Genomic DNA, 23,788 nt, shown 5'->3' on the forward strand with positions numbered 1-23,788 from the left:
CAAAAAAACAAAAAAATTGTGTTTATAATATCAAAATACAGAATATATTTCCAAATGGAAATTTTTTTGTTTTTGAATATAATTTTCAAATGTTTAAATTTTCAAATGTCCCTTATGCATGATGGAAATTCCAGAAATTTTTTTTTTTTTTTTGTTTTTTCTTTCATTTCACAATTTTTGATGATTCAGAGAAATTGGTGAAAAAAAAATCCTTTTACTTTTTTTCCAATACTTTTAAAACTGATATAATCTTTTTTCAATGGATGAAGACATTTTAGTAAAATGTGGATGACCTTGGGGACGGTTTCGAGAGTTTGTAAGATACGAATTATACTCATCTTGTTAGTCCCGAGTTTACTGCCCACCAAGATGCATTTCTCACTCTCACCTGTCGCACGATTCGGTGATTCGATTTAAATAATAATTTTTGGCCAAGCAGAAAATCCAATCAAAAATATTTTCAAAAAAAAAAAAAAAAAAAAAAAAAAAATTAAGTTGCCGTAATCGAAAAATCAGAAAATAAGTGCGTGAAGTGATTTTTTGTTTAATTTATTCTATGGCAAAAATTTAATTTAATTTAATTTTAGTAAATTAAATTAATTAAAATTACAATATATTTTTTACTAATCAATTTTTCAATAAAAGTAGAAAATAACTTTTTTTTCTTTTCACATTATTATCAACAATTTATTAAAATTAAAAACTATTTTTTTTTATTCATTAAGCAACAAATAGTTTGTTGATTGTTTTTGTTTGATATTTATTATTTATTGTTATTATCAAATGTATATTGAATTAAATTTTTTTATAATAAATAATATGTTTAATAATATTAATAATATTAATAATAAATAAATACTGAAATAAATAATAAGGTGTTAAATAAATAATACAATATTATTATTATATTATTTATTAATAATTTATTATTTGTTCTATTTTTTTTATTTATTAATTATTTACTAATTATTTATTTATTTATTAGTATTAAATAATAATAATAATTTTTCTTTATTATTGAAAATTTTTTAAAAATATAAATAAACAAAAATTTTCTAAAAAAATTAAAAAAATATTTTCACTAATTGGTATTTTCATTGAGAAATCAGTTTTACAAACATATTTGTTCAAATATAAGATTAGTATGCCTATTATAACGAGATATTTATTTAAATAAGTGAAACGACAAATTTACAAAACTATAAAAAAAATTGATGAATATTTTTTTTTTTTTAAATGAATTTTTCTCTCTTTCTCTCTTATTTTTTTGTTTCGTCATATTATATTTTCACACATATATTTCAACATTTAATGCACTCGCGTATATAATAATAATTGAAATAAAAATAAATGCAAGTCATTGAGTTTTATAAAACTTTTTTTTTTCTTCTTTTTCTATTTGAACTCATATATATAGTTCTACTTTCGCTATTGCATTGAAAGAGGCCTCTCTTATGTGAAGAGCAAAAATAATGCCACTAATTGATCTCATTTCAGAAGAGAAGCAAACAACGAGCTTTGGAGTCATCTGCAAAAAAAAAAATCAAGGTAAACTAGGACTCCACCCTTTTTTTGTAATACGGCACAATATTTCTTTTATTAATATCAGAAAAATTTTTCCTACGCGCAAATCGATTCAATTTGTAAAACTGCAAATTACGAGTAATTGATCCGCAATATTTTATCGATAATTATAAAATATATAATAACAATTTTTTTTTATTTTCTTTGAAAGAGGACAAGTATAAAATATGAGTATTATTAAAAATAAATAATAAAATATTTCATTTATATTTATTTAATTATTATTTTATTTATTTATATTTATTTAAATGTTATTCTATTTATTTTATTTATTTAAATATATTCACATAAAATATATTTTTAAATTAATCGAACGAAATAATCTGACGATCTTAAAAACGAATAATAGGGTAATTAAAGTGATAAATAAATTGTTAATTATGTTAATTTTTCAATGTGCTCCAGTAAGATAGATAATGAACTGATTAAATGAGTGCATCTAATATTATGAAACAAAATATTTCGCAAAATGAGAAACAAACGAATTTTTTCGTAATTCGATGCATTAAATTATGCCAAATTGCATAGTAAATTGCGAATTTCTATTTTGAGAATAGATAAGACGATTTGATAAAATTGATATAAAAATCGCGGCGAGTTTAAATTTATATATATAATAATAAAAAAGAAAAAAAAGAAAAAAAAAGAAGAAGGAACCAACAACCAAGGTAAACGTAGTTCATTAGCACCAACACACAAACTTCTTATAGTCGTGTTATATGTTGTCAGTTTCATAACAAGGTATACGAACTCGTAAGAAGTATTACATAAAAGAAACCCGCAGAGGTCTCGCGAACTTTACAGATGCTGTATGGTTATAATATGCTCCTTTAAAAAAAAATTCCAAAAATTATTTTTTTATTATAATAGTCATTTTTTATTATAACAATTATTTTTATTATTATTAACATTATTTTTAATATTTTTATATATAAGAAACAATTTTTTTTATTACTAAAATATAGGTAATTAATTTATTATATTAGATTATTAATAATTAGTTAATTGAATTTCCATTAATTATATTTATCAAATATTTTTGTCAAAGTAATTTTTAAATAACAAATATTTAAAGAATTAATAACTATTCATAGTAATTTATCTTTGATTTTTTCAATTATTTATAGTTAAATAATTTATAATTGTTATAATTTTACAAACACAATTCATACTGATAATTAACTACAAATAGATAAATTAATAAATAGTTCATTCAATTTCAATCAATTGACAAACAATTAAATTAATTGATTATAAATATCTAAAGAATTAATTTAAAATTTATTTTTTATTTATTTACAATTAAACAATTTATAACTGTTATAATTATAATAATTAATATAATAATATATTGTAACTTGTTATAAATAATTGATATAAATAATGACGAAACAATAATTAATAAATTGTTAATTAAATTTTTGCGATTGATAAATAATTTAAGTAATTAATTACAAATACACAAAAAATTCATAATTATTCAATTATTTATTATTGATTTTTCAATTATTTATAACTAAATATATTTGTTATAAATTTTTTGAAACAATTGATATAAATAATTACTAATAAATAATTAAATATTTCGTTTAATTTTTAAACAAATTGATAAATATATTATTGATTAATTAATTATCTAATTACAAATATCTAAAGAATTAATAATTATTTCAATTATTTATCATTGATTTTTTCAATTAATTATAGTTGAATAATTTATAATTGTTATATATAATTTTACAAACCATTCATATTAATAATTACAAATAAATAATTAATAAATAGTTAATAAAATTTCAATCAATTGATATATAATTTAATTATTTAATTAATTATAAATGTTTAAAAAATTAATAACTCTTAAATTATTTGTTTAGTAAATAATTTATAATTGTTATAATTTTTTTAAACTATTGATATAAATAATTAGAAAAAGAAATATTAATAAATAGTTAATTGAATTTTAGTAATTGATAAATAATTTAAATAATTAATTACAAATACAAAAAAGATTAATAATTATTAAATTACTTATAATTATTTGATTATAATTGATTTTTATATTACTTATAATTGAATATTTTTTTTTGTTATAATTTTTTGAAATAATTTATATAAATTACTGATAAATAATTAATTAATAAATAATAATTATTAAATAGTTAATTAAATTTCATGTAATTGGCAAATAATTAATTAATTAATTAATTATAAATATCTAAAGAATGAATAACCATTCATTCATTTTTAATTGAATAATTAATATTTATTATAATTTTAGAATCAAATGATATAAATAATTACAAATTGATAATTAATAAATAATTTTAGCATTCACGTTAAAAAAAAAATTATAAAATTAAGGTCCTCTTCTTTTTTTTTCTTTTTTTAATTGAGAGAATGTATTCGAAGTCATTCAACCATTTAATTATATATTGAGAGTGTTGCCGTCGATTTTGCATAAAACCGGTATTTCCCTTCATATATCGAGCACGTGGTCATCCATTGCATGATAAGTGACATGTATTTTATGGTTTTTCAACATCCTCCATTACTTTAATCGTTAGAGAAGAAAATCTTAGTGTTCAGTTTACAAATCGAGTTGACGTGTTTCTGATCAAGTGAAAAGTTTAATTTTTCCATTTTTTTTTTCAAAGAAAAAAAAGGTGACTTATTTTCTTCTCTTCTTAATTAAAAATAGTTTGAAAATTTATTTTAACAAAAGGGGAAAAAAATTTTTTTTTTTTTTTTATCTCAAGAAAATAATTGTATATATAAATGTCGTAACGATCGATTATACAATTTGTTTTAACAGAGTTGTAATTAAATTCTACAAAAGTGTACGATGAAAAATATATATTTTATTTTATTTGAACTAAGAACATTATTTTTCTATGCAAAGTGCATATAAAACGTATTATTTGTAAAATTTGTATTCTGTATATAAACATTTTATGGCACTAATTGACTATATCGGGTTTTTAGTTTGATGCTAATAAAAGATTATTCAACTTCTGTAAAGACCCCCACAGGACCAGAAGATTGTATAATATGTCTGACCATTCGCTTCTAAGGTAGCGGACGATCTTGTTAAATTACATAATTTGCTAAAAAGTGAAATTGGATTAAAGAGGATGATATAATTTCTAATGATTTAGAATTTCAAACGCCGCGAGTTTATATAGGAAAACAAAAATCATTCTCTTTCCTTGATGAAAAGGATTATATTAGAAATTTTTCAATTTAATTAATTTGAGAAGCAATTTTTTTTAAATCTGCACTGAAAAAACAATTTCATTCAAATAATCGGTTAGTTTGTTATCAAATAAATATTTACTTGAACTAAATAATTTTTATTTAAATCAAATAATTTTTAATTTAAAAAAATTTAATTATTAAATTCATATTTTTGTTAAATTAAATAAATACTATTTGAACAAATAATTTCTTTGTTTGAAACAAATAAAATTTAGTTGACTGAAAGAAAAATTATTTGGTTTAACGAAATATTTATTTGATAATAGTCGAGTAATCAATTATATAAATTAAATTTTTTTTCAATATGATAAATCCATTTTTAAAATTTTATTTTTAAGTTTTTTATCTCATTGAATTTAATAAAAATTTGTTTGCAAAAAAAATTCATAAAAATGGATTTATCAAGTTTTGATGAAATATTCATTTTGTTCATTTTGAACACAGTTTTTTGAAAGATTCATCTAAATACTGTGATTAATAATTATAATTATTGTAATTATTTTAAAACGAGTGGAATTTGTAATAATAACTTTTTTAAAAAAAAAAAAGTGTTATAAAATTTTCTTTAAAAAGTGCGAGTATTTTTAATAATTACTCAAAAAGTGTATATTATAATAATTATGGAAAAAATGACTATTATAATAATTATCTCTGAAAAGAAAGTATTCTAATTATTACTTAAAAAGTGTGTAATAATAATAATTATTTAAAAAGTTTGTGTTACAATGATTACACGAAATATAAGAATCTATTGTAATATTTTTAATCGTTATTGCCAAAAGAAAGAATTGATTTGAAAATTAAAATTTTTTTTACAATGCATTTAATTGAGGAATAATAAAAAATTTCTATTTAGTTTTTATTTATTTTTTAATTAGTTTAATAAGCATATTTAATTATTGTTATACCCTTTTCTTTTAGTCAGCGATTTATTTTCAATTTTTAAAAAATAAAAATTAAAAAATTCAAGAGTTAAGAAAATTAATTTTTAATTAGTTTACTGCATACTTAAATAATGTTACCTTATTTTTTAGTTTTAATTTTTAATTTTTAAAAAATAAAAAAATTCAAAAATTAATTGTTAGAAAAAAAGAGAAACAAGAAAGGCATAATTAATGGAAAAGTGGAAATATTTTCTAAATATTTTTCAAAACTTTCAAAATTTATCTAATTATTTCAAAATTTTGTTGTTATTTTACGATTATTCGTGGAAAGTTGGACTCAAAATCAAAATGGATTGGTTACAAGGATTTAGGTCAAATGTGAGTCTAAAATATTTTTTTTTTTGCATAGGATATGGAATATTCTTTTTTTTTGAGTAACAAATGTGAGAAATAAGAAGAGAGGGTCGAAGATCATTTTCTATATAGAAAATTTTTTATGAATTCTCAATTAAATTCAATGTTCTTTATAAAGAACGAGAAAAAGGTTTTATTCGAAAGTTAACCTGTTGCTGTCAGATTAGAAGATATTTTGCAACTCTTTATAAAGTAGAATATTGTTCTTTACCTCGCTTATATATATAGTCACATTCATACCATGTTTCTTTTGAATTGTAAAATTGTTAGACAATATAGATGTCTATTTCGAAAACTTTACTTTTACTCTTATGATTGTTATTAGATATTTATTTCTGTTATAAAAATTTAAATATTCTCTCGTCTCGTATAATTTTTTTTTTTTTTTAATTACTATGAGATTTCTTTGATGGAATGACAATTTCATGGTTTTATGAAAATTCCACTTTACTGTTGCTTCACAAGTTAAAAAAAACAGGTGATGAGACTTTTTGAGGCTTCACTAATATTTTTATTCACTTTTGAAAAAACGAAATTTTTCTAAAAATAAAGCAAATTGTTCAAAAAATTTTTAATTTATTTTTTTAATTACAATGTAATACATAATACAATAAATTTGTTAAAAAAAAGAAATAAAAAAAGGCCCACAAAAAAATTAATTAAAAATTTGTTAATGAAAAAATTATGATGAGAATATTATTATTCGAATTTCTTATTGTTTATGTAAGACCATATACAGTATATATAATTGATAATTGTCAGTAAATCCAAAAAAAAGAGAATTGCACAAGATCAAAAAGAAAATATATAATGGCAGCGAGAATGAACTTTCCTCTTTGAGAGCGGGAACTTCTGACAACTTATCACGTAAGACAAGTTTATGGTAGTGATTAGCTTTTGCATTCATATGCACTTTTTTTTAGGGCTGAATTACAGTTGGTTTTGTTTTTTGTCGAATTTTTCACCTCTCAATCCATTTCGACAGACTTTAATATATAATATCATTATCTTCCAAGAAATAAGGCTAGAAATTCTTCTTGCACGTAATGATAATTAAAATAATTATTGTTATTTTAACGTGTACGGGGACACATAGAAAAACATTATTTGTCACTTTATCATACTTTTTATTGCACGCTGCAATCGTTATTTTTTTTATATCAAAAAATGATTTATTTGTAAATATATGCTTACTATGGTACAGGTTACTATGTTACCATTTAGTTACTATGGTACCAGTTACTTTGGTACCCGTTACTTTGAAAACAGTAACTTTGATAACAGTTACTGTAATACCACTTAATTTGATACCAGTTACTTTGGTACTAGTTACTTTGGTACTAGTAACTTTGGTAACAGTTACATTGATACCTGTTACTTTGGTACCAGTTACTTTGGTACCAGTTACTTTATAACCATTTAGTTACTATGGTACCGGTTACTATGGTACCAGTTATTTTAGTACCAGTTACTTTGGTACTAGTTACTTTGGTACCCGTTACTTTGGTACTAGTAATTTTGATACTAGTAACTTTAGTACCAGTTACCACGGTACCATTTAGTTCCTACGGTACCAGTTACTATGGTACCAGTAACTTCAGTACTAGTTATGTTGGTACCACTTACTTTGGTACCATTTAGTTCCTACGGTACCAGTTACTATGGTACCAGTAACTTCAGTACTAGCTATGTTGGTACCTCTTACTTTAGTACCATTTAGTTCCTATTGTACCTTTGATACCACTTACTTTGATACCAGTTACTTTGGTACCAGTTACTTTGGTACCAGTTACTTTGGTACCAGTTACCAGTGTACCATTTAGTTCTTATTATACTACTTACTATGGTATCAGTAATTTTCGTACTAGTTACTTTGGTACCAGTTACTTTGGTACCAGTTACTGTGGTACTAGTATCTTTGGTACCAGTTACTTTGTTATTAGTTACTTTGGTACCAGTTACCAGTGTACCATTTAGTTCTTATTATACTACTTAATATGGTACTAGTAACTTTAGTACTAGTTATGTTGGTACCACTTACTTTAGTACCATTTAGTTCATATTGTACCTTTGATACCACTTACTTTGATACCAGTTACTTTGGTACCAGTTACTATGGTACCAGTTACTTTGGTACCAGTTACTTTGGTACCAGTTACATTGGTACCAGTTACCAGTGTACCATTTAGTTCTTATTATACTACTTACTGTGGTATCAGTAATTTTAGTACTAGTTACTTTGGTACCAGTTACTTTGGTACCAGTTACTTTGGTACCAGTTACTTTGGTACCAGTTACTTTGGTACCAGTTACTTTGGTACCAGTTACTTTGGTACCAGTTACTTTGGTACCAGTTACTTTGGTACCAGTTACTTTGGTACCAGTTACATTGGTACCAGTTACCAGTGTACCATTTAGTTCTTATTATACAACTTACTGTGGTATCAGTAATTTTAGTACTAGTTACTTTGGTACCAGTTACTTTGGTACCAGTTACTTTGGTACTAGTAACTTTGGTACCAGTTACTTTGGTACCAGTTACTTTGGTACTAGTTACTTTGGTACTAGTAACTTTAGTACCAGTTATGTTGGTACCACTTACTTTAGTACCATTTAGTTCCTATTGTACCTTTGATACCACTTACTTTGATACCAGTTACTTTGGTACCAGTTACTATGGTACCAGTAACTTCAGTACTAGCTATGTTGGTACCTCTTACTTTAGTACCATTTAGTTCCTATTGTACCTTTGATACCACTTACTTTGATACCAGTTACTTTGGTACCAGTTACTATGGTACCAGTAACTTCAGTACTAACTATGTTGGTACCTCTTACTTTAGTACCATTTAGTTCCTATTGTACCTTTGATACCACTTACTTTGATACCAGTTACTTTGGTACCAGTTACTTTGGTACCAGTTACTTTGGTACCAGTTACTTTGGTACCAGTTACTTTGGTACCAGTTACTTTGGTACCAGTTACCAGTGTACCACTTAGTTCTTATTATACTACTTACTATGGTATCAGTAATTTTCGTACTAGTTACTTTGGTACCAGTTACTTTGGTACCAGTTACTGTGGTACTAGTATCTTTGGTACCAGTTACTTTGTTATTAGTTACTTTGGTACCAGTTACCAGTGTACCATTTAGTTCTTATTATACTACTTACTATGGTACTAGTAACTTTAGTACTAGTTATGTTGGTACCACTTACTTTGGTACCATTTAGTTCCTACGGTACCAGTTACTATGGTACCAGTAACTTCAGTACTAGTTATGTTGGTACCACTTACTTTGGTACCATTTAGTTCCTACGGTACCTTTGGTACCAGTTACTTTGATACCAGTTACTTTGATACCAGTTATTTTGATACCAGTTACTTTGGAACCAGTTGCTTTAGTACCATTTATTTATTATGGTACAAGTTACTATGGTACCGGTTGCTATGGATTTTTATTTATTTATTATTTATTTATTATTTATTTATTATTCACTTATTGATAAATTTATCACTCGGGCAAAAAGTACACAAATATAAAAAAAAGATTTACATTTAAAAATTTGTTTAAATAAAATTTTTTTTAATTTGTCCTCAATTTTTTTTTTGCACACTTAAAATGAAAATAATTGATATTTATAATAATAATAGAAATAAGTAGGCAATAATTCAATCGAAACGCGTGCTTGCTATTGAATTATTATTATTATTATTATACGTGTGCGGTAACTTAAACACGTGGTCGTTGGACTATCAGAGGGAAATAAAGAGTGAAAGTGAACGATTGCTGTATGCGCTTGAAGCGGTCCACGTGGTCCCAATGGTTCCACCAGACTCGCCCAAGCAAGGACGGTTAAGTGTCGTTTGGTCGGTGGCAAAGGCACTAGCTATCAATCACTATCATGAAATCGTTCGGTCAAGAATCGCGAAAAAATCACTATCGTTTAACAATCTTTAGTGAATATAATCCATTTAACTATCAAATAGACTCCAAGTGTCCAATGTGATTTACGGGACCTATATATATATGTCTTTCTATTTATCGTATGGTATGTACTGTTTTTTTTTATTCTAATGCAAAATAATCTTGAGAAAACTTGTCTTTTTTTTTCTTTTAAATTTGTGCAAAAATTATATTTATAAATAAATTTATATTTATAAATTTTTATTATTATATTTTTATAATTTTATTTATATTTATTTTTTGTATTTATATCTTAAATTTATTTTATTTATTTCTATTTATTTATTTATTATTAAATAAATTTATAAAAATAATTAATTTTATTTATTATATTATCTAATTTAAACTTATTTTTTCTTACCTTATTTAATTTTGTTTCATTTACTTCGATTTTATTTATTGTTTTATTTATCATTTTTCGTTTGAATTTTTATTTGTTTACTATTCGATTTCATTTTTTTTTTTTATTATTTTATTATTAATTACGTATTAATTATGTTACTGGATCCTAAAGTTTAAATAATACCAATACAATATTATTATAATATATTTTAATTAATTTTTAATTATAAGTTTCTTTATTTAAAAATTTTTTTTTTATATTTTTTATACTTTTTCGTTTTATTTTATTTTTTTAATTTATTCTTTTATGATACTGATTTTATTTTCCTACAACGAAAATAATTTCTAATGAAGAAGATCGAGTTTATATTCATATTTTTTTTTTTTGTAATATTTATAAGGTAGAATTTTTTTTTTTTTGTCTCTAAATATAGAAAAAATAGTTTTAATAATTTTTGGAGTTTGGTGGAATGCTACATTTTCGTAATCAATAGAAATCTTTGTTGAAATGTCTCGCGGAAGTTGCGTAGAAAGTCTCAAGGGGATATTATGAGTGGGAAATGGTCAATTCGCGGCACATAACATTGGAAAAAGTAAATCGTTAACAAAATCATTTCAAATCATTTATATTATATTTACGAGAAAGGCAAAAATTGACATTTTATTTTCCAATCTCTATTTGTTGGTATAAATTTCTATTTTACAATTACATATCACCGGGGGGAAAAAAATACCGTTTTCTTTAATTCCGCACTCTACATGAAAAATAAGAATTATATTAATTATATTACCGCGATAGAAGAGGCATTATTATGTACTGAAAGAAAAAAATCTCACATCCTTTTCTATCTATATGACTATTCATTAAAATTTTCTCAATTTACTGTCATTTCAATTTTTTATTTATTTATTTTCTTATTTTTTATTTTATTTATATTTTTTTTATTTTTTTTTTTTGTTTTTCATTGTTAATTAAAAAAATTTTTTTTCCTCCTACCGTTAAAAGATTTACCTTATGCGTTGCGTAAAAATATCTCCGCGTTTTAAATTCAGGTCATGTTTTTCAAATGACGTCACAAAAGTATATGCATGAAAAATTGGTCACCAAAATACTTTTGGGTGTTCAATCATCAGATGGACAAAAAAAAAATAATTCTCGCCGAAGTGATCGCATTTCGAAGAAAATTAAAATCACTTTCGAAAGTCATTTATTAAATTCGGTGGCAATTAGAAATTTAAATTATATATACATTTTAATAACTATATGGTTGTAATAAATTATAAATATTATTATAAATTATACGAATATATAATTTTTTTTTCTCTCTAAAATCTTTCTAATGAAGATATTATCGCAAGAAATAACATTCTTTATATACATATTACTTTGTATAAAATTTAAAAGAAAAAAAAATCTCTAAAACTTTTCTAAAAGTTTCAGTTTCATAATATTCTAATGAAAATGGAAATTAAATCCATTAGTTTGTTTTTTAATTATTGTAATTTTTTTTTAATGCTCACGGCTTGAAATTAATTTGATATATTTTTAAAAAAAAATTATTAAATTTTTTTATTTAAATATTTAAATTACTATTTAAATATTAAACTTTTTTTAAAATATTAAATTGTTATGAAAATATTAAATTATTATTAAAATATTGAATTATTATGTAAAAATTATTAAATTATTATTATTATTAAATAATAGAAAAAAAAATTCTATGTCACTTCTGTCAATATATAAATTTCCCAAGCTATTTCAAACAAATCTTCTTTTCCGTATGCAAATTCCGAATATAAGGGACTTTCTCTCCTCAATATAAATTTTCAAATTATCTAAAAGAGAAAAATTCCTAATGAAATTGCCACTTCAACACCATCACGCGATAAACAATCCACTTAAGAATAAAGACAATTGACAAACGTAATAGTTTTGTCAAAATAAGAGGAAGAAATCAATTCTATAAACTACTTAAGATTATTCTGCAATTCTTATGTAACGAAAGATTATAAATAGCAAAAGAGTATATTGACCCAATTGTGAAAAAAAACATATATACACAATAATAAAATAATAAAATAATAAAATAATGAAATAATGAAATAAGAAAATAATAAAATAATAGAAAAATTAAATAAAAATACAGAATTAAAGAAGAAAAAAATTAAGGAAAAACGCAAAACTGGTTTTAAAAAATATTGGTCAAGGAATTGAACGTGAATTGAATGTTAGCTGGAAAAATCTCAATTTTTTTTATTTATTTATTACGATTAAAGATTAGCTAATCTAAATGGGGGGGAAATATTTCTTGTACTGACATCTTTAACTGGTACTTATTTGCCAATAGTGAGACTAAGAGTAAGTAGATTTATACGTGAGTTGAATTAATAGTTAGCCTAAAGGTCCTAAAAAGCATAAGAGAAAAAGAGAGAGAGAGAGAGAGAATAATAATAAAAGATGCTTTAAATCACAGGTAATTGTTATCTTGATATTTTAAAGGCATTTTACATTCGAAGATCCTTCACCCGAGGATAAACTTTCATTTTAAACCCAATTAGGATATCTTACATAACAAATGACCTTTTTTAATAAACTTATAGACTTTCGCTAATCTGTTTTTAAAAATACCAAAAAAAAAAAAAATTGATTATTAGTTATGCATATATACTGACATAATGTCCGCGCGCGCAGGATTTCTTGTTTTGATCCTAGAAGAAGTATTCTGTTATTTTCTAGCTTTAGGAAAATTAATCGAAACATATTATTTTAATTACTGTTGATAATGTTCAATAAATAATAATCAACAAAATTTGTTTGAAATTTTATGATGAAGCAATTATTAAATTTATTATCCATGTGAAAATCATGTGAAATGATTTTTAGAGAGGAGAATTTTTTCTTATAATCTAAGTACCAGTATAGCTTAAAATCAGAGATAAATAATTTTAAAAAATTTTTTCTGAGTCATTAAATGCCGAATTAGATTTTAAAGTGAATCTTACAGAAATGATTTATTTGAATTAAATATAATATATTTGAGTTAAATAAACGTATATTTTTGTCTCAGTCAATTTATTTGTCGTAAATCACTTTTATTTGTTGTAAATAAAAATTTTATTTGTCAAATAAAGTCTTATTTGATTTAAATAAATTAATTAATCCTAATTTATTAAGAAGAAAAATTCAATCTAAACAGTTTTTCTGAAATTTAGTTACAGCCTTTGAAACTCAGTCTTAAATTAAGAAAAATTTACGCTTAAATTCAGTGAATATAATCCTAATGTTATTCTTTACTGTGTCAGTTAATTAAAATTTAGAAAATATTTTCTGAATTTCAGCATAAGTTTAACTTAATTTAAGCACTAGTATTTTAAATTTAGAAATAAATTCTTAAATTAAGAAAAGTGCTGAAATTCAGTAGTAAAAGAGTCTTAAATTAAAATAATTTTTTTGCTGAAATTCAGTACTAAAATAGTCTTAAATTAAGAAAATTTTGTTTACTGAAATTCAGTAAATACAAGTTTAAATATGTGTTTACTGTGTTATGAAGTGAAATTCTAAAATTTATAAATTTTAATTTAAATTAATTAGATGCATCTTGAATTTAGAAACTGATTAATCTTAAATTAAGAATATTTAGTGCTTCATTGCAGCTAATTATTAATTTAAATATTTTTTATAAAACAATATTAATATTATTTTTTATTTTACAGTTCAGTAAAATTAAGAAAATTTTTTCTGAATTTTAGCACAAGTTTTACTTCATTTAAGCATCTATATCTTATATTCAGAAATAAATTGTTAAATTAAGAAAATTTTACGCTGAAATTTAGTTAATACAAGTTTAACTATTTCTCTATTGTCTTCTGTTACGAAATTCTAAAATTTATACATTTTTAATTTAAATTAAATAATTAATTAACAACATCTTAAATTTAGAAACTGGTGAGTCTTAAATTAAGAATATTTAGTGCTTCATTTGGATAAATTATTAATTTAAATCTATTTCATAAAACAATTTCAATAATATTATTCTTTACTATTTTCACTAAAATGCAGGAAATATTTTCTAAATTTCAGCTGAAGTTTTATTTTTAATTTAAGTATCAGTATCTTAAATTCAGAAAGAAATTATTAAATTAAAACAATTTTACGCTGAAATTCAGTCAATACATATTTAAGTATTCCTCTATTGTATTACGTATTGAAATTCTGAAAATAATAAAAAAATTTTAATTAAATTAAGTAGAAGCATCTTAAATTTAGAAATTGCTGAGTCTTAAATTCAGAATATTTAGTGCTCAATTAGATTAATTAATAATTCAAATCTATTTTATGAAAAAGTAATAATATTATTTTTTACCTGTTCAGTTCACTGAAATTCAGGAAATATTTTCTGAATTTTAATACAAGTGTTACTTAATTTAAGCACCAGTATCTTAAATTAAGAAAGAAATTCTTAAATTAAGAAAAATGTTGAAATTCAGTACACTCTAATAAAGAAAATCATGAGAAGTCTTTAAGAGAAGAAATTACTCTTATTTTAAGACTGAAAAAAATTTAAGATCTACTAACATCTTACTTTCAAGAAAATTAGAGTTTTGAAATAAGACGTGTCTTAATTTTTTTGCTAGCCCATTCATATCTTAAAATAAGATTTTCTTTTCTTACCACTTTTAATTTCTTCTTTCTTTTTCTATTATTTCTATTCCTATTATCATTTCATATTATTTTGAAAATTTTCTATTTCTATTTCTACTATTTACATTAAAATATTTCAATTTCTAGATGAACCTGTTGATAAATAAAATTGGCATAATTTGGCTAATATTAATTATTTTTGGAATTCAACAAAATGAAGCAAATGAATTTTTATCAATCACCAATAAATCAAAATCACCCGGATATATGATTGCAAATGAAAATAATAATAATAATAATAATAATAATGGAAAAATTCTAAAAAATCCCACAATAGCCTCGGGGAATTATCGAAATAATTATAGATATAAGATTACTCCGAATTCTGAGCACTTATTGAACAAGAAGGCACGTAATAATAATTATAATGATTATCGTTCACCAAGTGAAGCGATATCGACTTTATATTATAATTATTACGTGAACGATAAAAGTTACAAAACACATAAAGATTGGAGGAATAAAGAAAAGCATGCGCCTCAATTACATGATTTCCGTGAACTTGACGACTTGAAAGTAAAATCAAGAAAAACAGTAAACAATTCTTTGTCTATGAATCGAAATAGTTCTTCCGAGTATGGTTCATTGAACGTGGACAAAATTTCATCGGGAAATAATTCACAGGAAGAAATTAGACGTGTGGCTAGACAAACTCGAAAACAAAGACCTGGAATTTTATGGACCTTGTTTAGAGTTGCCTTTGAGGTTTGTTTAAAAAAAAATAATAATAAATGATAATAATATATGTATATATATATATTTTACGCACGGAAAATATACTTTTATGGATTAATAATTATAGCTTCAAATATAAATTAGAAATTATGATGTTCATTAGATTGAGCTTTAAAAAAAATTTACACTTCCGGTATACTCTTATTTTTTTATATCATATTATTTCACTGTCATTAAAAATATTAACGTCACATAACTCATCATTAAGTGCATCAATTCCTTTTTAAAACTCGGCAAGGAAATCGTTTAAAAAAAATTTCTAAATACAATTTAATATTAATTTATAATTTTTAGTATTATTTTTTTCAATATAATTTTTTTTAATTTAATTTTTATTAATGAAATAACGCCTGTAAATACTTTTTCACGAGTGTAGTGCTGTTCATTTGGTAGCATACTGTGCAGGAGTTGAAATAAATGAATGTTTGCTTTATACTTATGACATCAAGGTCGTGTAGTCTGGAAAAATTGTTACAAAAGTTATAAAGAGGGAGTGAGAGAAGAAAAATTTTCCGGAAGAGATCGATTCAGATAAAATCCCTTTCTTTTATATACTATAACCTCGCGAATCGTGATCTTTTTATTTTAATCTCTTAACCTTGGAAAATAATTCAAAGTAGGGGAACGAACCCTATGCTGGTTGTCTCCTCTTTCGAAGGCTACTACCTTGAATGATATTTGAACCGCGATTGTATATATATACACATTATTGTTATTTCTAAAAATAACATTTCATTTAAAATTAATCATTCTTCTAATTTTTATGTCATTTATTTCGAAAAAATTATTATTTTATTTAAATTTTTCATTTTCCTTTCGATACTTTTAATTTCACGATTTATTTTACTTTTTATTTTTTGTTTTATGATCTAAATTTTATGCTCTATGCTTTAGCTTCTATGTTCTATTTTCAATGTTCTACTTTTTATGCTTTACATTCTATGCTTTATGTTTTATATTTCATGATTTATATTCTATGCTTTATGTTCTATGTTTCATGATTTATATTCTATGCTTTATGTTCTGTACTTTATGCTCTAAGTTCGATTACTTTATGTTTTATGTTCTATGATTTTTATTCTAAGATTTATGTTCTATGTTGTTTGCTTAATGTTCTGTGTTCTATGCTTCATGTTTTATTCTTTATTTTTTTATGTACTATGTTATATGGTTTATGTTCTAAGTTCTATGCTTTATATTCTATGCTTTATGTTCTATGTTTATACCTTATATTCTAAGATTTATGTTCAATGTTTTATGTTCCATGTTTTATGCTCTATATTCTATGCTTTATGTTCTAAGACTTATGTTCTATGTTTTATGTTTCATATTCTATGCTTTATGTTCTATGTTTTATGTTTCATATTCTATGCTTTATGTTCTATGTTTTATGTTCTAAGAGTTATGTTCTATGTTTTTGCTGTAGGTTCTATGCTTTATGTTCTATGTTTTATGTATTATGTTTCATGTTTTGTGCTTTAGGTTCTAAGATTTAGGTTCTTTGTTTCATGTTTTATGCTTTATGTTCTAAGGTTTAGGTTCTATGTTTCATGTTCTATGTTTTATGTTTTTTTTTGCTTTATGTTCTATGCTTTATCTAGTATGTTTTTTGCTGTAGGTTCTATGCTTTATGTTTTATGTTTTATGTACTATGTTTCATGTTTTATGCTTTATGTTCTATGCTTTATGTTCTATGCTTTATGTTCTATTTTTTTTATTGTAGGTTCTATGCTTTATGTTCTATGTTTTATGTACTATGTTTCATGTTTTATGCTTTATATTCTAAGGTTTAAGTTCTATGTTTCATGTTCTATGTGTTATGTTCTTTTTTTGCTTTAAGTTCTATGCTTTATGTTCTATGTTTTTTGCTGTAGGTTCTATGCTTTATGTTATATATTTTATGTTCTAAGAGTTACGTTCTATGTTTTTGCTGTAGGTTCTATGCTTTATGTTCTATGTTTTATATATTATGTTTCATGTTTTGTGCTTTAGGTTCTAAGATTTAGGTTCTTTGTTTCATGTTTTATGCTTTATGTTCTAAGGTTTAGGTTCTATGTTTTATGTTTCATATTCTATGCTTTATGTTCTATGTTTTTTGCTGTAGGTTCTATGCTTTATGTTCTATGTTTTATGTACTATGTTTCATGTTTTATGCTTTATGTTCTAAGGTTTAAGTTTTATGTTTCATGTTCTATGTTTTATGTTATTTTTTTTGCTTTATGTTCTATGTTTTATGTACTATGTTTCATGTTCTGAGCTTCAGGTTCTATGTTTCATGTTTTATGCTTTATGTTCTATGTTTTATGCTTTATGTTCTATGTTTTTTGCTTTATGTTCTGTGTTCTATGCTTTAATTTCCACGTTCCAAGATTTATGTTCCAAGATTTATGTTCCAAGATTTATGTTCCATGTTTTATGCTTTACGTTTTTATGTTTTATGTGTTACTTTTCATGATCTCAATATTTTTTTAACAATTATAATTTCTAATTTACGAATGAAGCATAATTTTTTAATTATTAAAATTTTATTTCTCCATTAAAAAGAATTTCAATGTCAAACTTTCAATTGTATATTTCAAAAAAAAAAAAAAAAATTAATCTTTTAGTCTGTCAATGAAACTCGATCAGCTATTGGTCAAATATCAGATATTCTCAGCAATGCCGTTCAACCAGATCCAACAACGAAGAGACCAGGATCTGGTATGATTGTTTTAACAACAACAGAAAAAAGTTTGACAAATGATACAAATGTTACAACTACCGAAGCACCTTTTGTACTAACACAATCATTATTACAAGGAATTATTCGACGAAATGTTAAGGGTCTTGTTAGACTTTTTAATATCGAATGGAAAGATGCATTAAATGTAAGAATTATTTTAAAAAAATTTCTTTAAATTTAAAAATACTTAAAATATTTTCATTTTTTTTTCAGCAATCAAAAGTGACAATAAATGAATTTCGACACGATCTTGGAAATCAAATTGGCATGAATCTTAAAGATAATCCCGATGCCTTTTAAAGTAAAAAAAATTTCGAAAAAGAAAGATGGGGGAATTTTTATATTTCTCTGCAAAAAGAAATCAAAGTGTGTGTTGCCATATTAACAGCCAAGTCAGTAGATTTTTTTTTATTAAATTTCTTTTTTTTTATGAAGATGGCCAAAGAACGTGTAAGTTTATTTTTTAAATAAGAAAATTTAGATTGATTATATTTTTTATTAGAAATAAAAATAGAACATATACTTCCTTATGTTAATGAGAAAAAAAAAATTGGAATTAATTATTGTTGGAAAAAAAAAAATTCAATCTAATTTTTCTTTACGTATACAGAATTTGATATTTATAAATTATGTGTATATTTATTAAGTTATTCTTTTCCGTAATTACACAATAGATTGCAATTTAACTTATAACAAATTACTTAGTGCTCAAAATAGCAGAAAATGATCGATGCGTTTTACTGTATTTATAATGTACATATAAATAATGGACTAGAAATATTAGAAATCTAGATTGCTTATTGTTTTATACGCAGATTTTATAGAGAATTTTTTTTTAAGAATAAATCATTTGATTCTTTTTTTGTCTTTGATTATGTAAAAGATGGAAAAAATCCTTTTGAATCAAATAAAAATTTTTTAAATTAAATGGTTAATAAAAAAATTATTTCTATTTTAAAACTAATAAAAACTGTTAATAAGGGTAATAAATTTTTAAATTTTAATATTTTTAATAGGTTTTAATATTTCTTAATAGGTTTTAATAGTTTTTAATAATTTTAATTACTTTTTAATAGTTTTAAAATAGAAATAAATTTTTTTTTTTTTTTGAATTCGAAAGAAATAAATTTATTTCATAATTTTTGTCAAATTATCACATTTATAAACAAGAGTGACATTTTTTTGTCAATTAAATTGAAATTCCTTTTCGAGCTACTTTATCGCGAAATTTAAAAAGAATGTAGTTTTTCCACACATTAAAAGAAGCGAAACATTTGCCTGCTTACTCTCTACTTCCAAATTAGTAAAGGAGTTTTAATACTAATAAAATAAGGCCAAGTCAATTACTGATTGCTTCATTAAGAATTTCTCTCTAAGTTTATTTTATAAACAAAAAACAAAACCACCACTAAATGACAATTTAAGAAAAATTACCCAAAAAAAAAAAATAAAATAATTTCAAAAAAGAAATTTTTCATTTCAAACAAAACTTTCTTTCGATCGTGATGAGTTTTTTCAATTATTACCGACTTTTGCAATTTGGAAAGTGATCCAATTTGATTTCGAATTAAAAAAAAATGAACGTGATCGATAAAACAAAAATTGTAATGAAAATTTCGTATTCCTTTCACTATTTGGTCAAAAAAGATGGGTATATATATTTAGTATATATATACGTAAGGTCAAGCAATAGTGAAAGTATTTTATTTTCTGACTAGAAATCACTATATAGTGTGATTTATTTCGACTAAGATTCGTCAAGGACGAAAATGCAGCTGCATCATTATGTATAATATGATCCTGGTATATATATATTTTCAATTCTCTGATTCGCAAACATCTGCAATAATTGATTTTTCTTCAATTAACCCTGAGGTGAAATTAATCACGTCATTTAATACACATCAAAGAGATTATCTCATTGAACTAAAAACTCTATATATTTCAAATTTATTTCATTTTTTTTTCCTCTTCTTTTTCATCTCTTGACTGAAATAAATAAATATATCTCATTTAATGAAATAAGACTTTATATAAATTAGTCACAATATGTTGCAATATACAATTATTACTTGGGAGAGGTTTTTAATAAAGCAGGTTTCTGAGATATTGAAGTTTTACTCGAAAAGAGGTAAAGCATGAAAATAATTTTCTGCTTTTAAAATATTGCACTTTCCATTTAGTTTATTGTCTTCATATGGAAATGAAATGTATATATATTTCGAAGAATCACGAATAGTGTGAGAATTATATTATATAGAAAAAAAAATCGAGTATATTGAACTTTCAAATATAATTATTTGTATAATTTTATTGTGAATAATATAATTATTTAATATAATTATAATTAGTCTATATTATATCAATTGATTTTGTTCAAATTGAAAGGAAAATCAGTGGCTGCTTTCTTTGACCTCAAATTATAAAATATTTTAATTAATTATTATTCTTCTAATTCATTGCTTTTCACTTCATATATTAGTCATCGTTATTAATTATCATTCAAGTATTAATAAAGAGAATTATTATGGATATTAATTAATTCGCGAGGGAAAAAAATTTTTGATTCATATATATTTTAAATGCCAGTGTATGATTTTTCAATTTCATCATCGACTCTACTCGATGAACGAGAGAGCCTATTTAGTATTTTTATACTTAATTTAAAATTGTATGAAAAAAAATACAAAGTAATTAAAAATAAATATTTTTCATTACTTTGTATTTTAATAACATTTTTTTCAATTTCATTATTATTTATTTCACTCTAATCATTCAGTATTTTTAATTAATTTTTTTTTGTAATTTTTTTTTCAATTTTATTATTTAAGTATTCATTTCTTTCAAAATAATCATTTTGTCAGTATTTTTAATTACTTTGTATTTTTTTTTTATTATTTTTAATTTTATTATTATTTACCTATTTCTAACTAATCATTTTTCAATATTTTTAATTAATTTTAATTTTTTTGTTTTTTTCTATAACATTTTTTCTTTTAATTTAAAAAATTGAGTAACAAAAAAAAATTATTATTGAAAGCATAAAAATTTTGTCTTGAAAATTTGTCATTGAAGGAAAAAATTAATTTACAATAATTTCTATCTCGAAAAACAATTTTTGTTGTTTCAAGAAAATATGCGTGTAATTAAATAAATTAAATTTAAAACAAATTCCTCATGTTTATATCGAGAAAATCTTTTTCACAGTGGCATCTTTTTCATCACTAAATATCTTGATGAAAAAAAAATGCATTGTTTTCCAAAGAAATCTGACTTTAAATCTTTTTCTCACATAAAACACTTGTGTCTATATGGAAAAATCTATTTATCTGCGCGATAAAAAAAAAAAATTTAATTTATTTTTCTTCAAATAAATTCTTTTTGTTTTTTTTTTAGAATAGAATAGAATTTATGTACTGGTGCTATATTTATTTAACATCGAAATTAAATTTATTTATTTGCACAAATAAATAGCAATAAATAAATAAAATAAATGAAAAATAAAACAAAAGTGTTAAATAAAATATAAAATAAAATAATTAATGAATAAAAATAAATAATTGACAATTTCATTAATTTTTGTTAAAAATATTCCAATAATTTATTTATTTATTAAACGGGCTAATAAATAATTGGCAAATTAAATAAATAAAATAAATGAAAATTTAACTAATTTTCCAGAAAAAAAATTAGTATTTAATAAATTAAATAAATTAAAAAAAATTAACTATACTATAAAATAAAATAATTAATAAATAAAAATATTTAAATAAAGACAATTTCATTAATTTTCCAGAAAAAATCCACTATTTGACAAATTAAATAAATAAAAAAAGAAAATAAACTATAAAATAAAATAATTAGGTAATAAATAAATAACAATTTCATTAATTTTTATGAAAAAATTCCAATAATTGACAAATTAAATAAATAAATGAAAATTTAATTAATTTTCTAGAAAATATTCCAATAATTAACAAATTAAATAAATAAAATAAATGAATGAAAATTTCATTAATTTTCTATTTTTCAATAATTGGCAAATTAAATAAATAAAATAAATGAAAATTTAACTAATTTTCCAAAAACATTAGTATTTAACAAATTAAATAAATTAAAAAAAATTAACTATACCTACTATAAAATAAAATAATTAATGAATAAAAATACCTAAATAAAGACAATTTCATTAATTTTCCAGAAAAAAAATCCACTATTTGACAAATTAAATAAATAAAAAAAAACTAAACTATAAAATAAAATAATTAAGTAATAAATAAAATTAAATAAATAACAATTTCATTAATTTTTATGAAAAAATTCCAATAATTGACAAATTAAATAAATAAATGAATATTTCATTAATTTTCCAGAAAATATTAAATTAAATAGAAAAAATTAAGTAAATGAAAATTTCATTAATTTTCTATTTTTCAATAATTGACAAATTAAATAAATAAAATAAAAGTAAACTATAAAAAATAAAATAATAAATAAAAATTTTTTGGCCTTATTGTTAAATGAAAAAATAAATACAGAAAATTTCATTAATTTAATAAATTAACTAAAACTAAAACATAAAATTTGCTATAAAATAAAATAATTATTAAATAAAAATAAATAAATGATTACACTAATTTTCTTGCAAAAAAATCCACTAATTGACAATTTGAAGAATTTCTTGTAAAAAAATAAAAATAAAAACAGCTGTTTTTATATTGTATACAGTGTATTACTGAAGACATATTATAAAATGAAAGGGAGAGTGAATTAATTAAATTATTTTTCGGCAAAAGAAAGGTCAGTATTTTTCATTAGCAATTTGGTTTGGCTTTTATGTGACTTGATAATAAATATATATATATATGTATATACAATATTGGAGGTGATTCAAAAAAACGTGTTGAATTGCTCGAGGGGCTGATTTCGTTTATGTAATAAAACATTTATAACAAAACTCTCTTTGGCATGTATATATATATATATGTATGTATGTATATACACGAGGTCGACCAACGCCTCTCTCGGGCTGGCGTGAAAAAAATGCTGAAACAATTAAAAAAAATTAAAGGAGATACACGTCGCCGCATCGTTCTTGTAGAAAGCTTCTCTCATCGAGGATCCAATCGGAGAACTCGGATTGAACGGAGGGGTTAGCGTGGGACTTGGTTTCTGCCAG

At 22.5% G+C, this 23,788-nt stretch overlaps 1 protein-coding gene across 4 annotated transcripts; it reads left to right on the forward strand.

Moving 5' to 3' along the window:
- Positions 1-364: 364 nt before the first annotated feature.
- On the forward strand, positions 365-19,469 carry LOC127284439 (putative uncharacterized protein DDB_G0287457). Of its 4 annotated transcripts, XM_051309862.1 has the most exons (5): positions 365-523; positions 1,498-1,548; positions 15,240-15,857; positions 18,494-18,754; positions 18,823-19,469. In XM_051309862.1, the coding sequence occupies exons 3-5, from the start codon at positions 15,240-15,242 to the stop codon at positions 18,907-18,909; spliced, it is 966 nt and encodes a 321-aa protein (XP_051165819.1). In that variant the 5' UTR covers positions 365-523; positions 1,498-1,548; the 3' UTR covers positions 18,910-19,469. The 4 variants fall into 4 exon arrangements, with proteins under 4 accessions (XP_051165819.1, XP_051165820.1, XP_051165821.1 ...); XM_051309863.1 differs by lacking the exon at positions 1,498-1,548; XM_051309864.1 differs by lacking the exons at positions 365-523; positions 1,498-1,548 and adding an exon at positions 4,170-4,250.
- Positions 19,470-23,788: the final 4,319 nt, after the last annotated feature.

This window comes from Leptopilina boulardi, unplaced genomic scaffold, assembly GCF_019393585.1.
Source record: "Leptopilina boulardi isolate dan_hultmark-lab unplaced genomic scaffold, ZJU_Lbou_2.1 LbouV2_325, whole genome shotgun sequence".
Lineage (NCBI taxonomy): Eukaryota > Metazoa > Arthropoda > Insecta > Hymenoptera > Figitidae > Leptopilina > Leptopilina boulardi.

Excerpts from the sequence above, each read along its gene's own strand:
- LOC127284439 (XM_051309861.1), top strand. Across the intron at positions 15,858-18,493 it reads TGTTTAGAGTTGCCTTTGAG|TCTGTCAATGAAACTCGATC; the intron begins GTTTGTTTAAAA and ends TTAATCTTTTAG. Across the intron at positions 18,755-18,822 it reads AATGGAAAGATGCATTAAAT|CAATCAAAAGTGACAATAAA; the intron begins GTAAGAATTATT and ends TTTTTTTTTCAG.